The sequence below is a fragment of the Calliopsis andreniformis genome, chromosome 1 (assembly GCF_051401765.1).
Source record: "Calliopsis andreniformis isolate RMS-2024a chromosome 1, iyCalAndr_principal, whole genome shotgun sequence".
NCBI classification, from domain to species: Eukaryota; Metazoa; Arthropoda; class Insecta; order Hymenoptera; family Andrenidae; genus Calliopsis; species Calliopsis andreniformis.
Window position 1 is genome coordinate 11,392,998 of NC_135062.1, and position 25,011 is coordinate 11,418,008.

Below are 25,011 nucleotides of genomic sequence, written 5' to 3' on the forward strand. Positions count from 1 at the left end.
ATATTATACACATGATTTAATAGACTTCATTCAACATCGTTCTTATAGCAATATGTTTATTTTCCTACAAATACAAGTTTGTTATACGTTATGTATTTGACTTATCGGTACATTCATAAATACGTGAATATAACATTCCTATGCATTTTTATTCAAATGTACATAATATTATTTGTAGCTCAACAAATGAGAAGTAATAAATCGTTACACTACTAATAGAACGTAAATATCTTTAGTAGTAATAGGGAAGAGAAACGATATTATTAGAACAAAGTATGAGACTAGCAGATCAATCGTATGTTTATCTAATAGTTGCTATATTTATTGAATTTTCATTTTATTAAAATCGAAATTAAAATTGTTTTGTAAACACAAATCAGAGTGTCTAATATTGCTTTGAGTAACATGTATAGTATACTTAAATTAACTAAAGTAGGTATTTTACTATTGATTTGTCTCCTTTGCAAAAGCTGATTAATCAGGAAATATAATACATATTATATTGTTTATAGATTGTGTATTCATTAATGGTTTTTAATCTCCATTAATGTTATTACAATGATATGATAATTATATGGTTTTTATTTCCTTAAATCTATGTATTTTAATGCAAGTGGTACACATACCACTGCTATGCTAAATTGTATGTACAAATCTTAGTAGCAGTATCTAAAGCTTACAAATTATATCATTTATGTCAAACATAAATGTTTTTCTATGGATTACATAAAATTTTCATCTCCAAAGGACGATCCTTAAAATTAAACATGAACATTGTTCTTTGATAAGTATTATATTCTAATTTTTTAAATTATCACGTCCCCATTTTGTCTTCTTCTCTATTTAAAAAACAGTATCCTCCATCGAATTCGTCATAAAAGATTAATTATTCAACATATATGAAAAACGGATCTTTGCTTGAGATAAGAGATAAATTATAATACATTAAAATATAAAAACAATAACAAATTCTAGTAGTAGATTAAATAATAAAATAACACAAAGATGATAAAGCAGTAGATATTATCTCTACTAGTCGAAGTGACAATGAAAAATATACAAATGTTGGTAATATGTAGTATTTTTCTAAGAGAAAAAATACTGTGTTATGTAAATTAAATATATTACAGAAATATCGGTTCGTTCCTTAACAAAGTCTGAATGAAAGACAATATATATAATAAAATTAATATTACTGTAATATCATATACAAAGTATGCCTATATTAAATATGTATTAATCAGATAAATTATAGCATATTACAATAATATTAATATACAGAAACCTAGCAAAATCATGAGCATTACATTTTCTTATTTTTAAATTGATCTATTTTCATCTCTCTCACTGTATATTACAACTAAACAAGATCTGTAGAAACAAATTAAAGGAAGAGCTGCATATCATAGATGATAGTGCTCCATGAAAATTTCGATTAGAATTTGTAATTCTTAATGTGTAATTTTTTTTTTATATAGTAATGGAGATTTATAGTATAATATATTGCGTTATTCCTTGCACTTCAATTACATATTATTATACAATAGTGTTGCTTTCTTTTTACATGATTCACATACATATACGAAAATGATATGTGCTAATTATAAGTTCATGCACATAAACTTCTTATGCAAAAATATATTGGTGAACAGATTAATATTCATTTATAAGTTACTGTAAATATTTTCATACAAGGGAAAATATGGACGGCAGAAATCTTATAGTCATTGTATATAGTCGTGTATAAATAAAAAATTCGAATAATGAATAACTTATCAACTTCCTAATAACGTGCTGAATGTAAAATGACATAATTTAAACCAATTAAAAAAAAGACTCAATTATTGCAAAATGAATTTTTTGAAAGCACTGCATATCAGATAGAAATCACGATTTAAATTCAATATGTATATTGATTACACAGAGATATTAGCTAATAACAGCAGCAATAGCCTTATTATATATTATAGCAACAATAATTATACTGATAATAGCGATAATCTACTTACATGCAACTATTCATACGATAAGTGCAAATAAAATATATCTGCCTAATTCTAAAATACGAAATAGACAATTATTATACAATACCTTTTAGGAACTTGAAATTCTATAATATCGCGTTTCATAAACATTTGTCATTATACGAATTGAAATAACTAGGCGATTACACGCTTCGGTACTTTTCTCAGAAAAGATAGAAATTCAAAGTGAAATGAAAATCTGAAAGAAAATCAGTAGTATTGTGAAAAATAATAAATCGTAGTAAATTCAATAGGCAATATCACTTTGTACATTACTTCAAAAGTAAACAGTATTTAACAAATTTAATAACTTAAAATTTTTAGTCGTATGATTCCTGATCACAAAATAAGAATTTATTTTATATAGAGAATAAATCACCTATCATAAAATGCAGATATCCATACCAATCGACGTTGGATTGAAATATATAAACTGTACATAGAATATATGTATTAATAAATTAGTGTTGAAATATGAAATAATTTGATTGAAATATTGATCTTATGAAATTTTTTGAAGAATATTTCTTAGCAAACACTTATAACAATTGCTTTCTGTACACAAGTATAAATAATGTAAGAACCTTTGAAACAATGTGCTAATGCTACACAGTAGTTGATGGGTGTGATTCTTAATATGTTTACTTTGTACAATATTTTACATTTGATGGTGTAAGAATATTACACTGATTCGATAGACGTGTAAGGCATATATATTGCTTTTTCTGTTTTTAATGAAGAATGTCAGAATCTGTTCTCTTCGAAAGTGACAACAAATGTAAATTCTCACCCATCAACTATCGATTCCTTCCATAGCATTTTATCTTCAACGAGACGAGCAAAATATTTCGCATAGTTTTCTAAATAAAAGAAAATTCTAGTTTCTCTAACATTCTACTATTCGTTTCCGTAAAACCTACCTACGACTGTTAATCCTTATAATCGTCACACTATGCAGTATATTGTAATAATATATAAAATACGATCGCATGTTCATTTGACGACATATATTTTACGAAACGTATGACTTTATCATTGAAAAAAATAGAGACGGAATACGTTACGAAGGCACAAGAAGGTCCTGCTGTGTAGATTCAATAATCTGTCAGTTTGAAACGTAAAATCTTGATACAGAATTCCCTATGAAGTTTAACGTTAAAAAATAAATCATTCGTCGCAATCTCGATAAAAATGCAATGTATATTCTGAATAATCGACGCCATGTTTGTTCTTGCAAATATTCTGCAAAGAAACAAAATTGATAATTTCAGTGACAACGCTTGTACTTCAATATTGACACTGTGACAACAGATAAAGTAAATTACCTCCTGTGGTTGTACAGTGGGCACACGAAACCTCAATGTTTTCCTGAGATAATGAGCAACATCAAGGGTAAACGATTGGTCTCCTGGCTGATTGTTGTTTTCGATAAATTGAGCTTGCTGTTGCAATGCGTATTTCCGACCACATGTCACAGATTCATCGACGCTGGGGCTTGTCGTCGAAGAGCACTGCTGTACTACTTGCCAGTACCAAGGCATTCCACTGAAATAAAAGTCACATTTCACTCAGAAATATTACTATTAATATTAGTCAAGTAAAATAGTAGGACACACTAAATTTACAAACTTACACAAAATGTAAGGTGAGGTGAGTATCTGGCATGTATTTGGATAAAGGTATAATACAAGTAATGTTGTTCGATGTATCCTGCGAAGATGCAGAGCAATACTTTTGATCAAGGGAAGTGTTAAAACTTTCTGCAACTACCCACAGCTGGGGCTTAGGTTCTGGTGGTAATGATCCCGCTGCATTACTGGCGACTTCTCCCCAGTCCCCACCACTAGTTTCCCTTCTTGTTCTCTTATGTAAATACTTGTAATTATTCTAAAAAAAACATGGTTCGTAATATTAAAATGTAGTTTTAAGTCATCTGAATATAAAACAATTTTCCTACTATATTACCTCTTTGACAAGTGTTTGCGTGCTCGGATCGGATGGACTGATACCATTCTGAAAACCTTTGCTTATTTTGCGTTTCTCTTCGTGCACGTTCAGTGGTTGTTCTATATGATCTGCTGGAGAAGATAATCACATTTATTACACGCAGATAACAGTGCACTCTACGATGATAGTTTAGTGTTTACAAATCAGTGATCTGTGGCATAATATAACACTTACAAATTGATTTCTTTTCTGGAGGGTGATCAGGCTGGGGATCTTCAAATTGATGGATTTTAGTTGTGCAACAATATACCTAAAGAATAATTTCTCAATCAACAGAATGAATATACAAGATTGATTTTTGTTTTTACCTGACACTGATTTTCAAATTCACTAAAATGTCTGGGACAGTTCACTGGTCTACCCAAAGGAGTTGGACCCTTATTCAGAGACGAAGAATCGACATCTGACCCTTGATCATTTTCATCCACATTACTGGGAACAGCGCCTACGCCACTTTTGCTCAACCAATTTCCAGGGAATTCGCTAAAATTTACGTTTTATTAAAATATGATCCTTGAACTCGAATAAAAAGTCGATCGTTTTAACTGCAACGAACCTATTTTTTTCAAGTTTTGGTTGCGGACCTGAATGACTTATAGGATACCAAGTTATTTCTCGTGAATAAAGTTGTTGTTTCGTATGTGGCGCTTGTGTGGAAAATGCGTTACTTCTAATGGACAAACTACCATCTGAAGCTCTACTGTGCGATCCATGTTTGGTATACGACGACAGTGTGCTGTCCAATAACGAATTGTATCGAGGATCGTAATTAGGAGTACTCGATACTATCGCTGGATGGGCTGGTCTAATAGCCAACATTCCATTGCTGGCTACTGCCGACCACTCGAGACTACTACGCTTTTGATACTCTAAGAAATATAAAGTTGCCATTGCGACTAAGCTGGAATTTAAATTGCTCATCTAAGTACACAGAAGTCTTCGTTTATAACATTAATTCAAAGAGTTTGGAAGGAAGGAATTACCAAAAGGCCATGATGAGGATAAGTATAACGATGATAATCTGAATAAATTTGTTGCTGCACAGAAGCTCGTCTTCTCGATCGCTCTTCTTCGCTTTTCCCTGTACAGTGGTCTTATTATTGATAGAGGATGAGTATTTGTTACTTGATATACTAGATATTGTACTAATGGAACTCTTGAGACTGTCGCCTCTCTTCAACTTCGCTAACCGTTTGTTTATTCTCTCCAGTTGGTCTATTCGAGTCTCCAAACTATCTGTTACCTAAAAAATTTCATACAATTAGAAACAGTATGTAGAACTCGAGAAAGGTTGACAACACAAAATGGACAGATATCCTACTTTACATAGTTCCTTTACAGCACCGACATTCTCCATAAATATCCTTTCCTTATTCACCACTAAAAAGTTCTCAATCCTTTGACCATTTGGAAGAACTATGTCACCCGCTGGTAGCACAGCTTCTGGTAGGATCTGCTGAACTTCTTGCGCTATCACTCCAGTGTCTTCCTGATGTTTGATCCCTAAGCCAGAATGCTGTGCAAATTCTGGGGCATATCTATAGCGAACTACCCTCAACTGCTGCACGTTACGCAACTGTTCACGCGTGTCCACCTCCTGCACGTTCTGCTTTGCCCGTGCGTCACTGGGTTGGACAATGTGTCCAGTCACCTTGGAGGAAACATTAATACTAAACGTTAATTCACTTGATCTAACAAAGTACTGTTTCGCAGACGTACCTTCATGTTGCCATGGACCACCAGAGCTTCGTCTGGCCTGTCTGTGTTAATACCAACTCGACCAGCATGATAAACACTGTCTGGAGCCGCTCCCCTTTGCCAACCCCCTTCAGCACCTACCCCACTACCTTCTGATTCAAATTGCCCTGGATTACTTGCCTGTATGAAGAACAAGTACTTAGACCAACCTCTAAAGAGTTCAGGTTTTGCATAAAATTGAGTTTAAATAACATGATCACTTTTGATAAATGACAAATGCAGGATTGATTAAGCACAAATCTGAGATAATACATTCACTATCTACTTCTCCGAATATAAGTAGTGTCATACAAGGTTCGACAAGAGATAGAAATTTTAAGGGATGGTTCTACATTCCAAAATCTAATATTATAGGTCTACCTATAATATTATAGGTCTACCTATAATATTAGTACTTATATCAAGGAAACACTGTATATAAAACCCTCCCGAGTCTAATTCTAAAAAATAAAACAAAAATAGGGTAAGCATTACCAAATAACTGAACACAATCCAATCTCAATTGAACTATAGGCTAGTGAACATGTTAAGATTATTAAATTTCTTGACTGATGCATTACCCTAACAATTATTCTCTCCGATGCGTGAGCCACGACCTGGTAGCTCGCCTGGTCCGCAGTGTGAGCGTGCAGGCCGACGACCAAATGAAAATATCTCTGATCCGGGTTCGGTTTCCCTTTCTTCCTCATGTTGTTGCTGGTCGTTTCGCTGAAGTGTAGACGGCCAACGGTTACCTTCGTAACTCGTTCACCGCCGAGTTCCACCCTGAAAGCGGCACTACTTTAGCGTAACGCAATGACTTCGTAACTTTAAAGAACACCGAAGAAATTTCGCACCAAGGAATCCGAAACGTTCATACATGAATATTCAACTACAAAAAACGGAAACCAAGGAAAGAACTCTGTACTCGTGTAGTTTTCTCTATTACACTTCTGCTCCCGTGTACTTACGTCACAGGATGAAAAGGTTTCTTGCTTCTGTCGCTTTGGCTCTGCTCCACTCTGATCGTCTGCGTCGGGGACTCAACTTTGACGCCATAAAAGTGTAACTGGAAGCTACTTATCTTTTTCAAACCCTCACCGGTTCGGACGAATATAGCCTCGCCTTGGAGCTGTGCGTGGCAAGTGATCTAAAAAGTCACGTCGCCTTTAATTACATCCAGTTCTTTGACAGGCTCGCGGCGGAGCGTAGAAAGCAACCCGAAACGCTGAAAAAACCCTGCTGTTAGGGTATCCACCTGAAAATGGTTCTTCTTCTGGCAGACGAACGCGTCGTCCGAGTTGCTGAAGTTGAACCCCTTGTCTGCGTCCACGCGGTAGTGAGGCACGGGAAGCTCCTTCAGGTTGTGGTCGCATAGGACGTGCCAGGAGGTCTGCTGGAAGGGGTGGAATCGGATGCACTGGTAACTGGCGTCAACGTAGCTGTTATCTGCCACCTCGTCGCCATCGAGGACGGCGCTGCTGCTGCTGCAGCTGTGCTCCACTGTGCCCAGTTCCGGTTCCTACCAAACAGGGCCAAAGATAATGAAGACTATAAAGATCAGAACTCAGCTTTTAATCGAATGGCAGTCTTAGTAATGAATAAAATTTTACTCGCTGCACCTGCTTCACGTGTACAAGTCCATCCTGACTTAATTTTCTCTTCTTGGGTGCTGATTGGAGCGAGGAGTACAAAGTATTGATGTTACCAGGACTATGTTCGTGCGGCAGGGGCACCAAGGTCTGGCCCATCTGCTGTTGCGACTGGATGCTGGGTGTTCCTGGCGTAAGATGAGAAGTTAATACCGAATGAGTCAGTAACATTGGGTCCGTGGTCGAGGTTAAAGTCCTCGGCGAGGACGGTAATAAATTTGGTGCGTAGTTCGCTTGATTGCCTTGGTGATGGAGAAGCATTTCCTGGAGTGCTACCTTTTGATCTGAAATGGTGGGAAAACTGGTTGTGCCTTCTGGTATTCGGTACTCAGTACTTAATCACGTTTATAGGTAGAAGTTCCAGTAACTCACGCGGTGAGTGCACGTGTTGAGTATCGTTGTGACCAGGAGGCGAGTATGGGGGCTCGCTACCACTGTCTGGGGGACTTTCTGGTAGCGCGTGTCTGGAAAGATGGCCACTTCTTTAAAGTAGACACACTTGTGCTTTTTTAATGTTCGATGAGCTTCTTCGAAATAAATCCTCTTGTAAAACTCAACATAATTTCTTATTGCAGATATAACTCTTAGAGACTTAGTGCACCATTAGTGATTTCAACACGAAATATTCTACGTGTATTGTACATGGAAAATGGTACTGGCGATCTAAATTTTGAATTGCATTGTGATTCTTAGTGCAAGTCAACTTACGGGTGAACGTACGACTGTGGATCCTTGTAAGTAGTGCCATTTGGTACGGTTGTGGTACCGGATGTGCACGTACTCGAGACTGGATGATTTTGTGTGATCGGCGAGGGTAGTCGAGACGGTGGTTGCTGATTAACCGTCGCCTCGACTCGGCCGCCATGGGTCGTTGTTCCACCCCCATTTTCATTGTGGGCAAGAGTATCCGCGAAATATCTGCGGCAGTACAACCAATACATTATGAATATCACACTTGGAATATGACCTATTCGAAACAAGGACTTTTCCAAAGTTTTACAAAGGACTTTTACAAAGTAATCATAAATTTAAGTACCTATATGAAATAGTAAAAATTGCAAGAATGAGATTTGTTTAAATTGCCTCAAAAAATTCTAATCTCTGAGGCCTCTGTAATTACTTCATTTAGGAAGCAATTTCTGTTTGATAAGAATAGACGTTGTGTGTGGTAAAACAATTTGAAGTATCTTAAATAATACGAGTTCTAAATTTCGTTAATAGGTATATCAAATATACAAGTTTTTATTAAAATTACATAAAACATTTAACGACTTAATTTTTGAAGAATTTTCTGTAAGTCCGTGCAAAGCGTGTAAATAGAACCAGGAAATAAATTACACCGTTGTCGTATTAATTACCGTTGCACGTTCATTTTTTTGCAAGCAGGCCGACGTTTAAAATCGTTTTTGCATTTTAAACGAAACACAAGGAATAATATACCGTTACCTAGTAGTTTCTCTGACACTGACCCACTCACACATCATTATTTTCACGATTATACAGCAGTCGAACGCCATATTTTTACTGGACTATCATCAGTCTCCTAATAGTAGAATTTTTTTCTCGTGTTATTCGCAACTCTTCAAGATGGAAGAAAAAGAAAAAGATTGACGAATCAATTGAGACGAACAATTATAAAATAAAATTACCATCAGTTTGCAATAATCGCCGGCCAGTAACAACTAGATAATTTGATTTACGATGTTTTGTAATCAAGCACCTAACTTTTTTCGGATTTCCCTCTTCGAGGTTCCACGAATTCCATTTCCATAACGTAATTTTTACAATAACTTACTGTTACAGTCCTGTAATTACGTAATTATCTTGTCACGATTTCAAGTACACGATCCTTGAAACTTGTACCCATTATCATTAATTGTTTTTCTACCCAAGCGGGCTGTCCGTGCTTCCATCACACAGTTCAACTGTGATTCGTCTACCATCGTTCTATCGATACTTCACGTGCCCTTGCATCAAGTTTATTAGCATCTTAGCATTTGAGAAATGCAAGCATGAACATGTGGTATCAAATTAGGGGTTCTAAGACTTACGAGACTCTACACAGTTCCAAAGTTCAAAGGTCAGAGAATTCTCGTCGATTCTAAAGGTATGTACTTCGAGAATTCTTAGAAACCACCAAAATTGCTATAACTTATGAGTCTTTTGAAAGCTTAAAAATTCCAAAAATTCTCAATTTTCAAATACTCCAAAAACCCCATATAATTTCAGCTATAATAAATCCTACAAGACCAATAGGTTCCTTAAGTCCAAATTGAATCCCTGCCCCCGAAGTTAAAATCTAAAAAATTGGATTCGCCTCGAATCCAAGCATCCAGGAAACTCGAAGTCTCCAATTAAAAGATACATCGCCGAGATTTCAATTAAAAGATACATCGCCGAGATTTCAATTAAAATATTCATACCGCTCCGCTTGCTTCCTTCCCGAGTCCTCGAGTTCCTTGTGAAACCCATTTCCCCGAATCTGATCAACGAACACAATACTCGTCCAGATTCGTCCGTTTCCTTTCGCGTGCAAAATTGAACTGTGCGCTAGATTGTGTACGACTAGTGTACGAACACCGGAAGAGACAACGAGTCGCTGGGACTTTCTACAGTTGACTCGCGGTGACCCCACCGCGCAACAAAGATCAAGGGTGATGCTTCCATTCGGTTGATCCGTGAATGAAATCTGTTTCTGAGATCAGAGCCGGGGGCCTTTAATGGAACGAGTGCGTTAGGCTGGATTACCAGGCCTACCGCGGCAAGCACTGATTCCATCAATTCCGTCCAGGCTGTCTCTGTCATTATATCATTACACCTCTGCGGTCGCTACCACATGATATCTGTCTGCTGTTTCTACACGCGTATCCGAGTGCACTTGCACACGGATGGCAGTGTGCGAGCGTGAACACAGGGACGTTCATCCTCTTCCCTCTGTGTGCGTCTCGTGCAGACGTGTAAGTACACTATCAGCCAAAAGTTTCAGACCGATCTCCCTTGTCTCGCGGTTTGTGATCCAGGATCCAGCGAACGTGTGGCTGTGATTTTAAGACACGATTCGTTCGTTAATCGCGAGCAATTGGTACCTTTCTGAGCTTTCGATTTCTTGGAAGAGCTTTTCCTTGGGCAAGCAGGGTTAAGGAAAAATAAGGACAATATTTATTTATTACTACTTGAAATTGAAATGCAGAGTTGGAAGGAATTTATTTTATAATGAAGAATTCTATCAGATACGTAGTTTGTAAGAAATTAAGATTTTTGGCTTCGAATTCTTCTGTTGCAACGAGGGATGGTCTTAAACTTCTGATCGATAGTGTATGTGCACTTTCGTTCTCTCGCGTGTGTGTGCATAGAACCGCTGCATCGCGGTGCACTGCATCCATTGCACCGACCACGAGCACCACTCACTCTAAATAATAGCGAGACTCGGAATATAATTCGTGTCTCCATATTCACCGACGAAATCGCTGGAATTGATGTTACGACGTACATTGTTATGCAATCGTTGTAAGAACGCTTCGATGCAGATTTTTCAAAGAACGATCAGAACGCTGTATTTACTCTGTGTGCTGGATAATTCCAAAAAATTTCAAATCGAATGAAAGCTTATCTGACATCTCGTATTGATTATGTAAAGATTTACAACAAAGTATAGGTAGAAAATAAGAAACTATCGAGCAAGCTCCGTCTAGATTGTTCAATTTAAACATTCAGTGGGATGCATTTTATGGCGATCAGGAAAAGTGTGTCATTGCTACACACTTGTGACTGTATTATGTCTGAGTTCTTCAATTAAGTAGTGTAATTTTAAATGGAATAATTGTAATATGGATAATTTGTCATGGCAGGGAATTTCCAATCGTCAAGGAGGTAGTAAAATAATATTTCTGATTAGATTAACAATTTTGAACGCGACATAAAATATTGAAAAGAATTAACCGCTGATGATTGATCGGGCATGAAGTCGAGATTCTGATTGCAGTAGAGACACATGCGCTCATGTGTTCTTGATGTAGGCGTCAACGATGGCTTCCAACCGAAATTGAATTCCATCGTTGGCTGTAGAAAGACAGACTTCAAATCTAGCTTTGTATTATAAGACCAATTCAAGTAAAATAAAGATGAAGTAAAAAATAGGGAATTAAAGAGGATATTCAGATAAAAATTGATTTGACAGTTTTTTTTAGATTTAAATCTCACAATTAAAGTAGGTATTTTTACTGATAATAAAAAATTGTAAATATACAATTTTACTGATAAGACACAAAGTAGCTAATTATTTAAGCCTGATCTGATCAGATACGCACATTTCAGTGACACAGTAACATTTTTAATAATATATAATTTTATAATATAGTTCTGTTACTTAAAATAATTATAATTATATCATTCAGCAAAAAGACATGCACAAGAATTTGCAACAGTACTCACGTTGCCGGCTGTTCACTGTCGCTATTAATAAAATCTTCCAATTGAGAAAAATCCAGGGCCTCGTTGTCTATGCCTCCGACGAAATCGCCCCGACCTGAAACAAGAAGAAAATGCAAGATTCAGTAAATCTTGCCACAGGATACAAGCTGATAACAATCTATGAGATACCGCGATAAAATACACCTCGTTTAACTGTATCATTTTATGATACCTTGCACTACAATGGAACAGCACAGAAAATGATTACATATTCGCCAGATTATGTTTTTCTGTACAAAAAAATACCCTTCTCCCATGTTTATGCATGCAACATTTTTTTTTGTTAAAACATCGTTATGCAACTCTTACGTCATCTATTGTGATTTATCATGCACGTTAATATCGAGTTCTGTAACAATGGGAATGAAAATAAATGGAAAATCGTGGGTGAAAATTCTCTCAAATCGATTTTCTTGAAAATGAAATATTATAGAAAACAAAAACGCTTCATATCTTAAATCTGCTTTTAAGTAAAAAACATTCAAACTTCCATATTACTCACACAATAAAGTAGAAAGTATTAAATTCTTTTGGAGCATTTAAGAACTGAATGTTTTCTAATTAGAACCATGAATCAAATACCAAAGTTTCTGACAAATTAAGTTTTTAATATATCAGCCTAGTAATTCGTCGTTATCATATTAACTCATTATCTCGACAAAAAGACGAGCACCCAACCTGTCCCAACATCACACAATGCCAGTGCTATTCTAGAAGAGACGATATGAATCGAGCTCGTTCAAATAGAATCTCTAATCTTAAAAGTAAAGGCACGCGGGATCCCAAGGCGACAACAGTCAGCTGTCACGCATAGAAAAGCGATTTCGAAACGATTCCCTTTACATGTGCCCGCCCGAAAGACCTTTAACGAAGACCTCGGGCTCGAAGCGTCTTCACTTCTTCTACGTCGCTCGTTCTCACCTGCGGAACGCCTTGCTACTCCCACGCGAACGTCTCTCTCACGGAATACCTCTGTATCCTCATTCTAACGACGAGTCGAAGGAAAGAACAGTTCGACTCGGCTGGAGAAATAGTTCCAGCGCGCATAGACTGAGACTACGTAACGCTCATTTTCTGTTTGCCCAGTGAAACGATCGTAAAATGATTGGGCTAGGAATTTCTTAACTATTAGTTGCACTTTCTTATTAGCTAGTTAACGACTGCTTTAACGATCGAATTTTAGTAGCTAAGGAACGGGGTACTACTGATTCTAATATACTGTTTTTGGAGTCTATAATTTCATCTAGAATCTGGAACAGTGTATTTAGAGTACTCAGAGAATGGTAGAAGAGATAAGACGCTTTAGGTGAGTGAATGTTGTTAGACGTTTTATAGGAAAATTAAAAGATTCTAAGGAGTTGTAGTAAAAGTGAATTTTTTAGAGATTGAATGGCTTGAAATAAACAGAGCCATGTAGTTATCATAACAAGTTTAGGAAATTACTAAACTGAATGGGTATGTACTGAAGTTTGAGTGTGTCTTTACCTTTGAATTTTAACAATCACCCTTATTTTACGATCTCGAATCGTATAACTCTTTTCATAGGAGTGGTATAGTAGCTTCAAGAATGAACAATAATAATCAGCACCAGCAAAGTTCCTATTGTGTCTTTTATCAATGGATGCATATAATTGATCCTAGCCTTGATGCTTGAAAGGATGTCCTTCGGTCTGGGTACAAAGACTCGATTCAAAAGACACACGAACTGGTTCGAAAGTATTAAACTAATTGAGGGGGTCGTAACAAAAATTCAGTTAACTGCACTTTCTAACAGTTCAAGGCAACGCCTACGCTGTCGACTTATTTCCTTAATACACAGCCTAGACCTGTTCTCATACTGCATCGAACTTTTCGTAACTCAGAAAAACCCTCGTAAATTTACTTCAATAAATATTTCAATAGAGGAAAAAATTAGATACCTGTCGAACCTAAATGAGTGTATGGCTTGAAAAATAAAATTGCAAACCGTTGCAAATGCATACTCAAATTATTCCATTATTTCTCGGATATTTCTTCCACGCAATTTTATTGTATAAAGTTACCTAACTTTCCTCTTCCCTGGCAATGCCTTTCTCACTCGTCCCACAAGTCAGAAAATTCTTCACATACGAGCGCACATCGACAAGGCTCTAATAAGAGTAACCGTGATAGTGCATGGTAACGATTCGAGCGTAAGAGAAAGTGCGGATTCATTGAATGGACAAGAACGAATTTCACGGGCGATTGGAGCTCGACAACGATGCAGTTGAATGGACAAAGTGTCAATGTGCGCACCAGCGTTCACCCCATCCCTGGAATCTCTCTGAAACGCTCGATTCTTAAATTCCTCGCGATCTTACGTTCCATTTACGAGCTACACGTTACAGGAAGAACGCTGCCGACTTCCACGTAGCAAGAGAAACTTTACTTATGTTATTTCACCCTGAAACGATTGTCTAGCGAAACTCTATTTTCTTGGATCGCTGTAACTCAAGTTAGAGTAGGATTTTATTAACCCTCTGTTCTGCACAGACTTAAGTGCCATTCTGTACGAGCCATTGTTTGAAGTACGAGGGTTAATTAAATGTAGAATTATGTAAGTAACTGTTATTCACGATTAAGACTTTCTCAGCGAAGGAGGTTCAGCGGATAATAAAATAGATATAAAATCCTAAAATTCACGTCCCATTTTCTGTATCTAATTACCTCGTCTTCTAACTCCTAAATGACAATGGTGCATTTCTATATCACAAGAACAGCGGAACTATCGATTTAAAGCATCACAAATAATGTCTTCCTTAAGTTCCGAAGAAACATTCGAATTGAACTTTTCTAGACTCGTCGAAGAATCAGGCCAGTCGTTTTTCAAAGAAGAGCGCGTAAACAGTCGCGTGTGCGCGTCGAGTAACACAATGTGATCTGCTTGGGTACACTTAAGCGTTTAAGAGAGCACGTCAAGTGTCATAACTCGTTGCTTCCGGCCAGCCATTCACGCTGGCAACCAAGTGTAAGGGCGCCTTTAAGACTTCGAACTGAAAATATCGTACGAGCTCGCTCGCATTGCCAATGAATGCCACATTCAACGAACAACCGTGTGATTCGCTGACCAAACACTGGCTTACAGTTTCCAAGTGGTTCTCGAAGAAAGTTGCATTGGTAACAGATATGTGAACATGATAGCTAGGGGAAAGAAGTTATTGGACAAATCTGTAGTTGTGGAAAAAACAAGTTAATGTTTTGCATAATTTTCCTGCTAGGTTGCAATGCGTGGACGATGGTTCTGTCACGCAACTGTGGTCGATATTTACATGGTTGCAGAGAATAGTGTGGCAACTTTGTAACGGGAAGATTACTTTGAAGAAATGGAGGTAGTAATAGACGTAACTACTTAGAAAACTTGCAATTGCTTGAAGAAGAGGAAAAGTTAATGTCAGTGAATATGACTTGAGAAATTTGTAGCGTGTATAATGTGGTAGTTAAAATACTGACAAGGGGAGGATACAATGAGATAGAAATCAATTTTGAGGAACTCTTACTTGGTGAATCTTTGAGCGTTTATTCGAATAGGCTTTAATAATATGACCAAATGTTTAAAACCTTACGTGCAAATATCACAATTATTAAGGTCTATTTCAATACGTAAATATTCAAACATGTGCTAATTTATTTTAGATAAAAATTCATCAAGTAAAGATTCGTCAAGATTAGTCTCTATCTTACTGTGTCCTCCTTAAGTTGCATAAATTTTCAGCTTTAGAAAAAGAATTTTTTCGTAAATGTAGTCCCACGAATCTTAAAACTTAATCTAACATTTACCAACCCTCTTAAAATATAAAAATCTGTTTCCAGAGCCCACCTATGTGCTCTCCTAGAGGCACAACTGTCTTTTCTATTTAATATTCTTTATCTCCTACTGCAATAATAAACGTGAAGTTACGAACAAGTACCCAGGGTCGAGGTTTATTCGCGAGGAGCTTAAAAGATTGAACCAGTCTTGATTTTGCACACACATAGAGGAACCTGTGACAGAACAAACGATCGTGGCTGCATATAAAGCCGTGGGATTGTCAGAAATGCGAGTGTCGCCTGCAACACCTATAAATAAAGGCAAAACAAGGACACGCGGTGGAACAAGTTTAAAACAGAACCTGTTTTCAGGCAGCCGCATAACAGTTTCTTGGATCTTCTTCCTCAAAGCACTTTATAGCCGATGCGTCGGAGAGCAGTTGAGAAATTGATCGAAGAAAATGTGGCTATAGGTACTCAACGATCTTGCTCGTTACGATTCAGATTTGTTCTTGAATGTCATACGAACTGAAACGGAGCTTTGCATTAAGTTATTATAGTGAAGCAGAAGGTAACGTTGAGCTCCTTGAATTGTTGTCAAAATGATGGATAATTGGTAGAAAAGAGAAAGCAATTGGAGCAGTGAATGCACTTTGAAAGCAGATTTGCGATTTCTGAAAATAATTAGTGTAACAGTATTTTACAAGATTAGTGAAATAGAACTATATTTGAAAAAATATGGAAGTATCTTTAACGATACTATTTTTCATAATATTTTTACCCTCGAGTGTTAAAGACTTGGATACCCACAGTAAATTAAGAAATGTCGAGAAGAAACTCGGTGCCCCAGAAACTGTCGCATTCCGAGTCCATGTTCGTCAGGACATTTTAAAACAGTCACTTATTTAGGCCTCTGCAAACGTGGAACACCTTGTGAATCGCTCGATCGTTTATACGTTTAACTGGATCGAGTTTTGTAACACGTAAATGCACCAAGCGTTTCTCTCGTTTTTTTTTCTTGGCCTGGTCTTTAGGAAAATCCCGGACAATCGACGAAGGTGAAAGAAGACGTTGCTACTAACGCGTGAGAAAAATCGTGATGTGACGTTTGTCCTCCAACAAACGAAACTACCTAAAGAATGCATCGTTTTGCATAATCATATGCATTACGCATTCCAAAAGACGCATTCTTCTCTTCCTTTCTAATTTTCAATTTAGTACTAATTTCAAATTTCTACAATCATGTGGTCGTTCAATTTCTAAATTCGAATAGTAATTTTTCAGAATCTAATACGCTCTGCTTCCACTTTTTATAAGACTGATAACTTGAGTGTAGTAATTTTAACCCTTAGCATGCTAAGGTGAGGTCACTCCTTAGAGACCCAAATATTATTTTCACAGCACAATCAAATTCAAATTTCTCAAGTTTAATATTCATTTCTCATGTTAAAATCTTTAATCTACAAATTTTTAAGTTATTCGTGTTTCAATATTCTGAATTCTAGTTCCTGGAAATTTGTATTTGAGTTCTGAGTGACCGTATCTTAGTGTGATGAGGGTTTATTCAAAAATTTCTGAAGGATTAATTTCAAAAAATTCTGAATCCCCTCCCAAAGAAAATCAACCATTTCGAAATGGTCAGTGAAGTAATTACGGGGGAGGATAGGGTAGAGAGGCCAGTATAATACACGCGACAGAAATCTGAGGGGTGAATTACACCCGTGGTTGGGTCGTTGCCAACCAATTCCCCTTCGAAGTATCGACCAAACACCGCCCCTGGATGCAGTAAGATGGACTTGAATCTGAATATCATTACCAGTAAATACGCCAGCAGAAAATAAGAAAATTGATCTTCAAATTATTATCTCAATTTTCATTTTATAAATACAGCTACAATGTCGAAATCTTTTCTTTTCAACACAATTTTTTACTGCAGAAACATTTGATTTCTCTTCGTCTAAACTCCTTTTCATAGATAATTGATTTCCCAAGTGCACCTTAAAGATCAAGAATTTTAATAAAATGAGAACTTTTGAGTACAAATTTATGGAAGAGGTCGAATAAGGAGCGCGTGTTCACTTAAAATCTCATGGGAACAGCATTGCTACTCCGAAAAGGAAAAACGTTGGGCGCGGGATACGAAAGTGAGAAACAAGCAAACGCGCACGTTTGTCCGTAACAATTTTATTGTCTGGCAAAATTGTCGTGGCAGGGTAACTTTCTAAGATAAAAAGATTGTCTTTTTCCACGGCGAGGTATACACCATCGTCCACGAGTTTCACCGAGTTTCTGCCTTTTGCGTAATAATTACATTGTTATTAAGAACAAAGCGAAAAGGAAGTTGTTAGCGAGTCGACCAGGCGACCATGATCCTACGTTCAGTCAGTTGACTAAATGCTAAATTTATGAATAATTGTTCCTTTTCCTATCTTTTAGCATTCAATGCTGCAATATCTTTCCACTACGAATATGCTCATATTGTGTACCAATATATGGTACATAGGAAGTAAGAAATAATTAGTCACAGCAAATTATAATAGACACAGGATAATATCAATAAAGAAATTTCGAGAATTTTAAGGTATACGATTTTCTCAAAAATTAAAATATATCTTCAAGTACTGATGCATATCTTTTTCTATCTTATAGCTATCTCATTCAGTAACCAAAGAAAAATCAAAGCACACAGGATGAAACGAAAGTTGCTTCAAGGTGTTATCATTTTCGACTATCAAAGCTCCATCCAAATCACCCAGATTAGACCTTGCAGGATTGCCTCGTGCACACGTTATAATTACAGTTAATGGTGAAACGTTGTTACGTGTTTACGTAAGTTCGTGCGCGAATAGTTTGAATCGCATTTGGTGGACCAAACGCGAGTAACCTTGACTTCACGATTTCGGATCGTGAAACCTTTTGGTCATGTTATTGATCCTGGTGAACCATTTTAATTGATTATTATTCTGGGTCAAAAACTCAAAGATATATCAAATACAGGCTGTTTCACAACATGGGACCCACTTCAGGAGTTGATTGTCAGCTTAAAAATGAAAAAAAGTCATACAAACACATGTCCCATATCAACACACTCAACTCCTGAGTTATATCCCACATATTATGAACTACCCTGTACCCAATACCCAAACATTGACCTCTTGCTTCACAAAAATTCTACAACAAAAACAGTTTCAACAAATATGTTCTTCCTTCTAACAAAAATGAACTTGCACCTCATTTTAAAACAAAAATTTTAAACCACCATATTTCACCCTCTTGGACACTAATTGTGAGGCAACTTTTATTTCATTATAAACATCAATTTTACGATTCCTCTCCAGCTTATCTTTAATCCACACGTACGCGTTATTTATAGCAAATACGTGGCGATGATCGTCGAGGATCGCGCGCTCGTTTTCGCAGAAAATTTACACGGCGGATAAACAGCAACGTTTGCATGTGCCCGCAACGTAATCGACACGCGACGGAGTACGTATGTAACACGTGGGACCCGTCGATACTGCTAAAGAGGACACGTGTGCGATGTAACGGTTTGCACGTGTCCCTTTCGTGTGCGAACAGGATTTATCTTGAAAATTTATTGTTCGTCGGGGACCGTGTCGCCTCTCGAGCGAGCCGTCGTTTAATTTGCGGCTCTATTGTCGCGCGGGAGGCGACAGCGAGATACGTACTGGCGAAACAAAAGTGTCTTCCCTAAATAAAAATGTTTCCTGCCTCGGTGGAATGCACCTGCGTGCAAGAAATAGAGATAATTAGCCTTTTAACGAGAGCCTTCGAGTGTACATTAAAAACACGTGCGATATAGATGTTACAGGTAAGATGTTCGAAGAGGTTTCTTCGAGGCTGAGGTGACGATTGGACTGTGGATTTTTGTGGAAACTTAAACTGTGAGATCTGTATTATTGATCATAATTTTCAATGTATTGCAGTTATAAATTTATAGCTGTTACTATGTTTCATAAACGTAAACTTAACACCTTGGCTAACATTATGTATATCTAGTTCACTCTGTAAATTGTGTACATCCGACGTTTAATTTGAGTTTTCATGCTTTCAATTAATTACATTTTCATGTGACTAGGTACTTAAATGAAATTTTTTTCAGTAGCCTTGTTAAATATTACACAAGTCTTTTATCATACAGGAGCTGCAAGTATTCTGCTGTCAATAGTGCTTAACTTGCAATATTTTACTCAGGCGGATATTAGTAATGATCTGGAAGCAATAGGAAAGCCGCGGTTCTAATTACAGTGAGTAAGGTGTAAAAATGGCTATGCTTCGCTTGCTTTGGTTGATCGAGTCCCAAACGATGCAAAAAAGTCAGCGTGTATTGGCTCTCCACTGACTTTCTCCGACAAAGCAAATAGAAATGCGCTGTAAATGGCAGTTCGAACTGTGTCGTGTCTATGAAAATCGGCTCACTTTCGTCTGGCGTCGTGAAACGCCCTAACTGTGACCGACGCTTCGCTGACCAATGAACTTATAATTGCAGTAACTATTCTCGCCAAAATGAACAATAACGACGACTCGAGACTCTTCCACCACTGCAGGAAAGCTGAACTTCGATGCAAACTTGAACAATAATAAACAAACTGACTGAATATTCACAAGAAACGAAGCAATTTGGCAGAATCTTATCATCTCAGTTTCATTAATTAAGAATACTCATTCAAAGGTTATTTAAATATTTCTAGTCACTAGATTATGCAAAACTAGAAGCAATTTGTATTATTAGCTAAATTGAATACAGTTAGATAACAGCAATCAAAACCCTCAAAGAATCCAAATTTGAATAATTGGAATGTATCAAATATTCCAAGAAAATACAATCTTATCATCTTATCTAACTAATCTTGAGCAGATCTTGAGCTAATCTTAGCAAACACCAATTTCAATCAGTATTACCATTCTCCAAACGAATATTTCCCTTAAAGAAACCTTCTCAAGCGAAAAACTGTTTAAACATATCCAATATCAAAATAACGGAAGCAAGGTTATAACTCCCATGTATAAATCAGTCATTGTCAAAAATTTCATGAGCACTGTGATGACTGTGCCTACAAGAGGATCATAATAAAAGAGAGACGAGAGAATTATCACCTGTCGAAATACACACGGCCGAACCATAAACGCAGGTAATTTCCTCGTAAATCGCGTTTCAACCATCTGACCCGTGAGACCCGATGATCGCGTATGATAGTCGCGCAGGCCGGAAGACCGTTTAAACGGAGGAAGTTAATCGAGCCGAATCGTCGATTTCACCCGTTCTTAATCGTTCAGGGGGTAAGTGCAGCTGCCGAATTCACTGTTACCGCCCGAACGATTAGGGAACACAAGCTCCGATGCAACTTTTTTCACGGTAATTAGACGGTCACGGAGGGATGAACCGGCCGCAGACAGGTGTTGAACCCCTCGCCGACACGCAATCCCAACGATTTCCAGCGATAAACGCGATGAACGCCAGAGAATTTGATTATTGATCTCCAAAGAATGTCACCTGATAATTCTGTGGTTTTAAGGTGAAATGATTTAAGGTCGACGCATATTTTCACGTACGATCTCGTTAGCAACATATGTATGTGTCTTCGTTATTCCTAATTTGAAACAATTAGTGGTTATTAGTACTATATTCAGAATTACACTTAATTGCATGCGGATTTGCATGATTTTTTAATGACTGATAATTCTGCACAATGTTTTAACATTTGATAAATTTGCATGATTTTTTAATAACTCATGGATTTGCATGGTTTTGTAACGATTCATGGATTTGCATGATTTTTTAATAACTGAAAAATTTGCATGATGTTTTAATAACAGACATGAGTAATATTGAGGATTTTAAACAACCAGCAAACCACAGAAAAAATACAAAACCCACATACCTAATAATGAATATAATGAATTTTCTATTATTCATATTGTTTCTAAGGAATGTGTGTAACAATTTATTTTCAATAAATTTATTTTCAATAAAAAGATATTTAGTTACGGTGCGCGGATCTATGGACTTCCATGGATGGCCATTACGCTAACAATAAAAAAGAGTTTCATTAATAATCGGAGAGAGTAGCGGAGGCACATTTCCCCATTGTTTCGCTGGAACGTAATAATCTAATTTTCTAGAAACACCTCTGAACCGTGGTAAACGCGAACACAATATCCGTTTTAAGAATACCGAAGTTTATGTAGCATTGAATAGTAAATTCACAGCGTAAAATACAACACAATCCTACTCTTGACTTTTATAATCATTCTCCAATGTAACCACTAAACAAGTCGTTTAAAATTTCAAAGAATAAACTCTGCACCTATTCTCCAAAATGAAACAATACATAACAGGTGAATAGTATAAGCTCTGTTTTATATTGCAAAAGTAGAAAACAATAAACCTTCTGCAATTATATAACGTCACTTATGCTACGTTATACCATATACAATAACACATGGATATAGTAAAACTGTAATTTTACAGGAAGTTATAACACGCGGTCGAATTCCATTGTTCGCTCATTAAAATCAACAGAGAGATAACAACGTGTCGATATTAAAGACCGGAACACAAATTTTTCTAATTATTGACAATATTTCTTAGATTGTAAGGCAAGGTAGCATGAATCACGTATTCTCATTTTCGAGATATTAGTGTTGGAACTTTTGCATTTTAAATTTTCGTTTCAGAACGTCTTATCTTTATTTTTTTAGAGGAAAGCTTCCTTTATTTGAATCCCCTTTTACTAAAAAATACAGATTATATTTTACAGACTCTAATGAATGTAGAAACTAAATTTTTAATAAAGAATTTATTAAATTAGCACTCAATCTCTCGCATCCTAAACGTCTATTTCACCTTAAAAAACTGAATAACAGCCCCGATTTGCTTCCCAAACACTCATCATACCTGTCACAGTTAGCAATCGCCGCGTAGCCACCTGATTAATCCCAGGGTCCTCCTGATGATCATTCGGATGACCACGTCCACTCTGGACAGGGTCAGTCTGGTGTTGAAGGGCCCATGGAAATTCCATGCTGAATCAACGTACGAACTCACTTTCGACGGGACAATGCTTCATTAAAAAGCATGGCAGCACCGAACCACTACATAATTCCTCAGAAATCGAGCATCCAAAACATAGTACTTAAAAACGCACTGATGCTTCCATTCCAGCTACCGTGCCCAATTAGCAGCGTTCGATCTTCACAACACGACAGTCTTCGTGATCCAAGGCTGCGGCACGTTCTGATGCATCGCGTGTCACCGAGTCGCGATTATTTTCGATCGTTTTCAGCTATTCTCTTCCAGCAATCGTTCACTTCGAACTTCAATACCCAGAGTCCACGATTTTCCAACTCCACGCGAACGATCGTAGGGTCGTGTCGAGGGATCACTGGGATCGATGGCGTTTTCGATAACGATCGAACGAGGACTGAGGAAGGGACGGAGGAATCGTCCGCAGCCCTTGCCTTCTCGCGGGGATACGAAATGGCATTATCGTGGCCCTGCTTGTATCGACGAGGGTCGCTCGTGCCACCACCATGCCTTGGACATAGTGGGGAGACCCATTGGTGGTTCGAGGGCGGCGCTTACCCCCAGCCTTCGAGACCGACGGGGGGTTGCTCTGTGCAACCACTTCGTATCGAAGTGGCCCAGAATACTTGTTCTTTCTTTTGGGTTCGTCTTCGTTGCGCTTCGTTGGCGAAGTTAATACTGTTCTTAGGGGATTCTATATTATTAGAAATATATGTGGTAGTAAGGTAAAACAGTAGATACAAGTTGCATATTTTTCTTATTTCTGTACCTCAGGGCTAGGCAAATCTAAGTCCATTTTTTTCAAGATTAAGTGTTTTATAGGTATAGTGTCTTATTGCTTTTTTTATTTTATTGGCGTTATAGGAATTTAGTGAAGTTATATTATAAGCTACTTCAAAAAATATAATCGTTTGAAAAATAATAAAGAAGAACTTGGGCCACATTGGCTCTCAGGTACAGATTTTATTTCTTCTTACTAATTTTTTTGGGGGGACATTGGTGGTTGAAATTTGGAACTTTAATTTTTCTATATCTACTCACATTTTATTATATCTATTCTCGTTTTTTCTTTTCTCTTTTTTTAAAAGGAAAACATGTCTGTCACTCAATTTTCTTCTACTGAAAATACAAATTTTCAATATTGCCATACTCCAAGACAAAGTGTCTTCCTGTGACATCATACAGTAGAAAAGTGGGGGTACTGTAGGCAATGCAGTCAAATACCATGCAATACCCCCACTCTTCTACTCTATGACGACACTGGAAGACATTTTGTCTCGTCATATGACACCACTGATTCTAGCTTATACATCTCAATTAAAATATAAAATCAATTATTTTAAAAATGTGACTCATGTCGTTTTACCTTACAGCCACTAATGTATTTTGATTTTTTGAGGGATTTTATTTCACGATTTCTTTCGTTACATACTAATTAAAAATTAGGTAGTGATGTAATTGAGGCATCGAGTAGAGTACTCGAAATATGGTCAGCCGCAACTATTCTACGTCTACGATCATTCTTATCCTTATTTTCTCATTGCGTCGTTCGTCCACCATGTTTGGAGTTCAATGGATTTCCACCCCCAAGTCTGAGGGCGGCGCTTGTGTGAGTCGTAGAGCAACGAGCAGCTTTGTGCAACCCCTTCTCGTCAAATCTATTGTCACCCCTGATCCCTGCACCCTTTTCAAGATGAAGGATGGCTTCATTTTAGGAGCGACGAAATACGAAGCTCGGGTGACAAGACAAAATTTAGTGATAAGCATAAGAATAATTTCAACTTCATTGTGTAATAAGTTGTATAAGCTGTGTAAACTGCAAACAGATAAATAAAAAAACAAACGAAGTCTCTATTGAGAGTATAAAACAATTGCATTAAATTATGTCATCATCAAAGCTACGATTTACTCGATCAAGAGATAAGCATTGTCAACGAAAATGTTATGCAATACGAAAACGAAACAGATGTTACCGTTTTCGAAGAAAACAATCATGAGTAGATAAAAAATTATTGCACCATATTGTAACAATCTTACCGACACAATTATTGAAATACGAAATTTCTTGGAGAAAGAATAACAAAATTTGTAAAAAATATTATCCTAGAAATAGGATTAATTGGAATTAGAAACACTGCACGCTTTTTAATAGAGTTACCAACATGGCAACCAATGTGCTAATAACATAATCTAAGTTACTTAGACTAATAATAATATTATCAAATTAAGAAGCATAAATTAAGATTGAATGGAGTAACCATGTGAATCTTTATAGCCAACCGCTGGTAAAAATAATGATATCTTGGTT

At 36.9% G+C, this 25,011-nt stretch overlaps 1 protein-coding gene across 3 annotated transcripts in view; it reads right to left on the minus strand.

Moving 5' to 3' along the window:
• Nucleotides 1-2,420: 2,420 nt before the first annotated feature.
• Nucleotides 2,421-25,011, minus strand: part of LOC143179501 (myelin regulatory factor) — a 52,164-nt gene continuing 29,573 nt past the window's right edge. The window contains exons 2-18 of one of the 3 annotated variants that reach the window (XM_076378792.1): nt 11,852-11,945; nt 8,129-8,338; nt 7,793-7,884; nt 7,391-7,704; nt 7,027-7,290; nt 6,740-6,918; nt 6,350-6,554; nt 5,751-5,909; nt 5,353-5,682; nt 5,015-5,274; nt 4,588-4,932; nt 4,340-4,514; nt 4,206-4,281; nt 3,990-4,102; nt 3,658-3,911; nt 3,350-3,569; nt 2,421-3,266 (exon numbers count right to left, since the gene is read on the minus strand). In XM_076378792.1, coding sequence (XP_076234907.1) covers nt 3,192-3,266; nt 3,350-3,569; nt 3,658-3,911; nt 3,990-4,102; nt 4,206-4,281; nt 4,340-4,514; nt 4,588-4,932; nt 5,015-5,274; nt 5,353-5,682; nt 5,751-5,909; nt 6,350-6,554; nt 6,740-6,918; nt 7,027-7,290; nt 7,391-7,704; nt 7,793-7,884; nt 8,129-8,338; nt 11,852-11,945 — 3,365 coding nt within the window. In that variant the 3' untranslated portion in view covers nt 2,421-3,191. Of the gene's footprint in view, nt 3,267-3,349; nt 3,570-3,657; nt 3,912-3,989; nt 4,103-4,205; nt 4,282-4,339; nt 4,515-4,587; nt 4,933-5,014; nt 5,275-5,352; nt 5,683-5,750; nt 5,910-6,349; nt 6,555-6,739; nt 6,919-7,026; nt 7,291-7,381; nt 7,705-7,792; nt 7,885-8,128; nt 8,339-11,851; nt 11,946-25,011 lie in introns of all 3 variants that reach the window. The other 2 variants (XM_076378784.1, XM_076378774.1) reach the window with 2 other exon arrangements.